General features: G+C 39.1%; 1 protein-coding gene across 1 annotated transcript; it reads left to right on the top strand.

The window, feature by feature from the left end:
• The first annotated feature begins 276 nt into the window (after positions 1-276).
• LOC143939955 (uncharacterized) lies at positions 277-6,820 on the top strand. Its single transcript, XM_077461049.1, has 3 exons — positions 277-912; positions 2,332-2,473; positions 4,922-6,820. The coding sequence occupies exons 1-3, from the start codon at positions 453-455 to the stop codon at positions 5,136-5,138; spliced, it is 819 nt and encodes a 272-aa protein (XP_077317175.1). The 5' UTR covers positions 277-452; the 3' UTR covers positions 5,139-6,820.
• Positions 6,821-7,231: the final 411 nt, after the last annotated feature.

Here is a 7,231-nt window from a genome sequence, read left to right as displayed (position 1 = left end):
AGACAATGATTATAAACCTGTCCGATTGGGTTCAGTCACTAGAAATTGCTGGTGATGTCTGCAGACTGTTTCAAGGTCTAATAGATTGGGCAATTGTCATCTCATGTCTATGAGCACATTTACAGCAGGACTGTTTGATGTCTAATTTGTTAGGACATGTTGAAAGCATCAGTTCACTCATGCTCTTGTCTTTCCCATGCAGAGGTTTCTGACTTCTGTAAAGAGCTTAGGATTCTCATTACCATAATGGTAGCTGTGCAAACAAGTCATTATCTCAGCTTGAGAAACACATTGTTCAGAGGTTTGACACCATCATCCTATATGAAAGGCTCTTTTCCATTCAATGCCCCTTAACACATCCTGCGAAAGGGCCTTTTGAAGGGGAAATAAGGCTTGGTGTATTTAAGCAAAGTCTGCAGACAACTTAGAAGCCATTTCCAAAGAGAGAAGAGATGTCTACACTGTGGCTCTGGCTATGTGTCCTTCTTCAAGTCTCCTGGACATTTTCCATGTTCTTAAGGAAAACCTCTGACCATGTACCAGTGCATGCCAAGCCAGAAAGGGCAGCACAAACAAATATCATCAAGAAACAGAGAGCAGATAATCAAAATAGAGACCGAATAGACACAATAATGGCAAAAATCACTGCTGACAGATGGTCAAAAGGACAGGACATCCTAAAACATCACAGGACACAGTGTAATTATATGAATCAGTCTTGGACATATTGGCACGATTCTTCTGATAACCAAGATCCCAAGTCAGTTTACATGTTCAGAATATTCACTGGACCATTGAAGGCAACATTTCCGCAACGGAACCTCTTCCAATATGTGAGCAGGGTCTACAGGTGCTGCAAGCTTCGGCTGAACTGTCCTAAAGTAAAGGGACTCCAGGGAACAATGGCGGATGGTATGTCTTTTTTGATACATATTATACAATTTCTATTCTAATATGACTTCCTTATTTTAGTGTTATATTTATAGTGAACGTAAAGAAGATCAACAGTCTTCTAGATCTAAAATGAAAAGTTACATTATGGAAAAGTTGTCTGAACTTGTTTTTATAATTTTGGTTTCAGGAGGACTTTAAACATCCTGGAATTTTTCTTTGTCATTTGTATCTCATTGGGGAGATTTCCCTTTACTTCCTGTTTTATAGACACAACAGGAAGTGAGAGGAAATCTTTTTAAAGTGTAAGAAATGCCAGTTGTCGCTAGGGCAAGCATCTCCATGGTAAATATTCCCCTCTTGCTATTCTGGTGAATATTTAGATTTTGTATTTTCCCTAATTTTTGTGGGACCTAGGTTAGCAAGCATGGCATGCAAAAGAAGGCAACCAAATGATAGTTTTTAGTTTTCCTACCAAAAGCAAAAATGGTTTGGTTTCAGTAATGCAGGGAACAAGAGTTGTATTTCCTCTATAGTTCCATTGCATTGTTGGTTTTGGATGGAACTATATAATCCAAATAATTAATTTGAGATAAAACCATTTTCTCTAGACCAGCCATTCTCAAGCAGGGTTCTGTGGTACCATAGGGTTCCTATATAGATTGTTAGGGGTTCCTAGAGATGTGGATAATAGACCCTCTTTTGATGGCATCTGCATTCATATACAGAGCCAACAGCTCTTGGCAAAGCCAGAATCATGACACAAATTAATATACACAGCTACAATTTTTTTTCTGATTTTGCCAACAGTTTAGCAGACCATGGCACAGTCTTCATTTATATATACACAAAGCTTTACCATTTATATTTATTTTTTAACAAATGTGCTAGTGCAATATATATATTTTTTAAATTAAACAAAGTTGCAGTTGTCCTGGCAAGTATAATTAAAGGCAGAACTATGTTGTTTTTAGTTTTGGATAGCGTGGAGATAGATTAGAACATCTATTCTTTTTTTTATTGCTGTCTGTGCCCCCATTAGGGAGATTCACCCTATTTTTTTGTCTGGTTTACCATTACTATTGAAAGTTAAAGTAAAAGAAAATCCAACATTTCGGGTTGTGCACAGAAAATAAAAGGAGAAACCTTCCAATGGGAGCACTAGTTCTGATGATGTGGGGGCCCCCAAGCAATTCCCTTAATTTGCAGAGATTTCCTCCCACTTCCTTTTTTTGGCTATTGGACAGGAAACAAAGGTGAAAAAAAAACCTCACATGGGATATAACCCTCCTTCACCCTATCCAAATTTAAAACAAGTTTTGCCTAAAGTTATACTTTATGGTAAATATCCCCAGTTGGACACCGACCATTAAAACAATATACTTTACCTATATGAATTTGACTGATGTAAACTAAAAATCCTGTTTTTGTTTGGTACAGGGAAAAAAGAAATCAGCCTCTACATTGACCCAGACAATTTTGGCCTTTCTATTCGCCGTGCTGAATTGCATTTGGAGGTTTTAGCTGATGAACAGTTAACAGTATTTCCAGTGTTAACCATCAACGGACACACCCATTCGAGGTATCTACTTTCCATCATTATGGCTTTGTTAAATAACTGTTCTGAACTTAAAGCGAAGTTCCACACAAAAGTGGAACTACCACTTATCTGCTTCCTCCCCCCTTCAATGCCACATTTGACACCTTTCGGGGGGGGGGGGGGGAGCCTGTTTTTGACAGGTACGCTTCCCACTTCTGAGACAGCGCCATGGTGCCGTCCCTCGGAAGTCCGGCCCCACCTCCTTTCTCTGCCACCGGGCCAGTTAGAAAACGTAGAATGCTTCGTGCATGCACAGTAGGGAACAGTTTCCCTTATGAATAACAGTGACGGCAGCACCCAATAGCCGATTCAAAAATCGGCTGGGGCGCCGACCTCGTGGGCTCCCTGGACAGGTAAGTGTCCATATATTAAAAGTCAGTAGCTGGAGTATTTGGAGCTGCTGACTTTTACTTTTTTTTCCCCAAGGCAGAACTCCTCTTTAAAGAGACATTCATTGAAACAGCAAGATTATATGTACTGTATATTTAAATGTATAACCGAAGGCAATTTTGTTTTTAATATGGATAGAGTAGAAAAGAATTAGAACACCTATCAGGTTTTTTAGTGCTGTCTGTTCCCCCATTAGGGAGATTCTCCCTCTCTATTACTTCTATTTACCATCATAACTGAAAGTAAAAGAAATCTCAAACTTTGGGTTGTCCCTAGAACAGTGGGGATGTCTTTCAAAATGGACACTAGTTCTGGTGGCAACCAGAGATTCTCTCACTTTAGAGGGATTTTCTCTCATTTCCTGTTTTAATACAGGCCATCTTTTTTTGTCATTGATATTAGAGTCTGCAGCAATATAGAATAGTTAATAGGCCACAAGGTTTCTGCTGACATTTGGAGTGTGAGAGAACATTTGTGTTATACATGGGAGGCAGGAGGATCATTCCTTTCATGTACAAGAACTTTTGAACCACATAATCTTTAGTAAGCAACTTAGAAAAGTGGTTAAAAACGTATAACTGTTAGGAAGCTGGATCGAAGTTAGGTAGCTTGATCACAGAAGGATTGGTGCCATCTTCTCTGATCACTGTGAGATAAAGTGGTAGACCAAATGGGAGATGATCTGGGTGTTGTAGGAGGTCAAATGTTTGGTTCTGGATCAAGCAGGCCCAATTTAATCAGTTTCTTTCCTTCATTGATGTTATATACTGTGTAAATTGTACCATTGTGCAGCGTTAATTTGAAAGGAAATTCCCAGTGATACCCGATTCTTGCAGTTTGCAGGATTGAAGCAACCTCCCTCATTCTGCGCCTCATGTTTAGTGTTGCAGTGGAGATGTCCAGGTATATTTGAATCCTGCTGCCATCAAAGTCAATGTTAAGAGTGTTCCTGGATTCACGCATGACATCCTCCTTAGTGAGAAAATCTTTCATGCACAGGATTACATCACAGGTAGGTTTATCAGGTGGTGGTTTAGGATGGAGAGCCCTGTGGATCCTGTTGCATGTGAAAGCTGATATTGGTTTATCAGGCAGGAGGTTGTGGAATAGTTTGGAAATGGCTGGCATGAGATCAGTCACTGACTCTGATAGCCGGCAATTTCTATTATCTAGATGGCTGACTTGGGCTTGTAGATATGAGAAATTATCAGCTATCATCTCATAATCTTTCCTTGTTATAGGACATATATTTTAATTTTTTTTGTAGATGGGCTTTAAGAAATCAATAGGCTTCCAACAAAAGGGGACTTTCAAAGCAGTGGAAAGAAATTATATTGTCTGCTTGTTTGGAACCCACCCCCATTTAAAAACACTCAGTTAAAGGCAAAAATAAAAATTGAAAGATGTGTACAAATCCTGCCACCCTAAAATTCATTCACATCCTGCAAGCGCTGGTGACATTATTGGGCCTTACTGAGGAATCCTGGGAAACATAACGATTCAAAATAGTATAAAATTGCTCTAGCACTGTGCAGGGACAAGTTAATAAAAATGTTACATTTTGTGCTCCTAATTTTCCAAAAGGCTCTTTAATGGTGACCCTGCAGCAGCTTAAAATAATCTCCCCTTTGCTCCCTGAGGCTCTCTTTTCTGGCAGAGGGGTAGTTTGTTACAATTCATAAAGGGGTTCCTACTCTTTCAACAAACACCAGTACTGTCCCATGGGAAGAAAGGGAGTAAACCACTTCCTCCCCCATACCTGGAAATACTGGAGATGTCAGTGTGTCTCATGGGACAAATGGGAGCAGAATATAAGCTGTTGCAGGATTAAGTATTTAAGTAAACCTGGTTCTTTGCTCCCTGCTGGCAAAGTACCGATTCCCTTAAATGCCTGTATCAGGCTTGTATTTGGACTAAAAAAAAATGTATTGCCATAATGTTATTGTGCATACAAGAGGGTGGGGTTAGCTGGACACAAACGGGTATTGTTCGTAAGTGATTTATTGCAGTTTTCTTACCTCTACACATTTTATTTTGTAGGTTCACACAGTTGAGGAGTGGCCATATTATTGACTTAGCGTTGGATGTAATGTTCCTGTTACAAGCTTTGAAGGAGAAAGAAACAGACAGCATGGTGAATGAAGAAGTGATAGAGCTAAGCCTGGCCTTACACTGTATGAAGAATGAACTTCACGTACCCTGTAATTCCCACAGGGTGTCTCTGCTTCACGCTCCTTTCATAGCTCTTCAGTACTAGCTGTAAAACACAACTGATCCCACATTGGACTATGTACTGAAAGCAGGGAACTCCAACACTTTGTTTGAGATGCTCTTACAAAATGCCACATGAGCCAATGCCGCCAAAGACTGCCGACGTGTAATGCTTGACTAGCCAGCCAGTTATGGAAATATAAAAACATCTAGGATACTTCCATATTGGCCATTTTATTCATGTCTACACTTGTAAATATATTTCTTTGGCACTTTAAAAAAAAATAAAAATCAGAACTCAGATAACATTAGAGACTTACTAGAACTGTAGCAGTGGTTTGGAGAAACTACGAACCATCTTTAACATTGCAGAACAAGTCCAGTTTAATGTGGCTAACTACTACTAGATAAAGACCCTCTTTAAAGGAGTACCTTCAGCATTGAAAGTACATGGAATCACAGAGCAGCCTTGGACTACAGGTTACTTAGAGGTGTAAAAGGACACGTTGCACTAAGATCAACTTTTAGCAGCAGAGTGTGAACAGTTTAATTAAGGCTTTTTTTTTTCTGATTGACTGCGGTTTTTACTTAACACTACTGCTCTGTGTGTTATGTTATTAAACAAGCAAGAACTGCGACCATGTATGTCATCCTGCTGCATTTACCAGGACTCCTTAAGATGCTGTGAGCCATTTATCTTTTTGACATGTCCCAATTTAATCCTTGAAGCATAACTAATGAAAACATCTCATTCACTCTTTAAGGCAGTGCAATACAGTTAAAATGCAATCCATCACGGACATCTAAATTTTATTGGTCTGTGTCATCACCTCTCCAGGACTGTTAAGTGACAACAGGATTTTTCTATCTTCTGGGATTAGTGAAATGGGGTAGTAACAATAGCGTTACACTTTTAAGTTTATTGACTTCACAATATGGCATGTGTGCTTCAAACAACTGGATGCTTCACAATGAGAATGACTACAGAAAATTAGCAGAAAGGTGTAGGTGTTGCCCATAACAGCCAGATGCTTGCTATCTTAGCTAGCCATACAATGGCAAATGATCTCAGAACAAGGACCCCGGGAGATGAGAGATCTATTTGAGCACAGCTGAGGGGGTTCTCTGCAACTCTTTCTTCCCATTTTGGCTCAACATCCAGAGTTTGTCAAGCACGCTGGCCCCACCATGGTTAATAAAGAGCATTCCTGTGCTTATAGGTCAGGCAGAGTTAAAGTAGCTCACCCTGAAGTCACAACTAGTGGTTTTTTTTTTTTCGATTTTTTTTTTGTTCAGGACATACCCCTGAAGTGAGGGAAAGTCAAATCATTGATAATTGTCACTAGAATTTTTTTTTTCCTATTAGAGCAATTTCATAAACGCCTGTTCTGGTTAAAAACATCATGGTATATTTACTTTAGTTTTCCTAAGGGCCGATGTTCCTCAATGTAGAAATGTGAATAATGTTACATTTAGCACTTTGTTTTTATTTGTAAATAATATTTATGTTTTTTTTTTAGTTAATATTTTAAATCATGTATAGATAAAAATGCATACGTTCTTCTTATAAATAAAAATGTTAATTGTCGATCTCTAAATTCTCCAAAGAGTTAGGAAAGTAGGTTTGTAAACTTTCAGCAGATTCTCCATTTTCATCAATGACACATGCAGTGCTATGTTTACTTTGTATGGACTCTTCATTGAACATAAAATAAATTGTTGAACATATGAATGAAGGCTAGTCATGTTACTGGAACCTGTAGTTTTTGGGTGGAGGGCAAGATGCTTTTCTCCATACGTATAAAGAAAAGTAGGTAATGCAAGGTGCAGATTAAACAAGAACTGCAGTCTGCTCACATAATCTGTAATAAAACATCTTTGCCATTTTGAAGCTTCTCTCCAACCACTTTTCATATTATTTTATATATACACTGTAATTCTGTACTTGCCAAATATTCTGCAGAAATCTCCCTCCACTGAGTCTGGCTACAACCATTTTAACTGTGGGCAGCTGAAGCTGCTGCCTGTTCACTTCCTGGATTTACAGAGGCACGCCTCCAGCTCTCATTGGCCCTCTTATGACTCACCCCCCCTCCCTTCCTGGCAAACTTTCACGAGAGAGCTATGCATGAGGTCATA

Source organism: Lithobates pipiens, unplaced genomic scaffold, assembly GCF_037356315.1.
Source record: "Lithobates pipiens isolate NorthernLeopardFrog02 unplaced genomic scaffold, aLitPip1_a1.2 Scaffold_3, whole genome shotgun sequence".
In the NCBI taxonomy this organism is placed as follows: Eukaryota; Metazoa; Chordata; class Amphibia; order Anura; family Ranidae; genus Lithobates; species Lithobates pipiens.
This window is presented reverse-complemented; position numbering and strand designations above follow the sequence as displayed.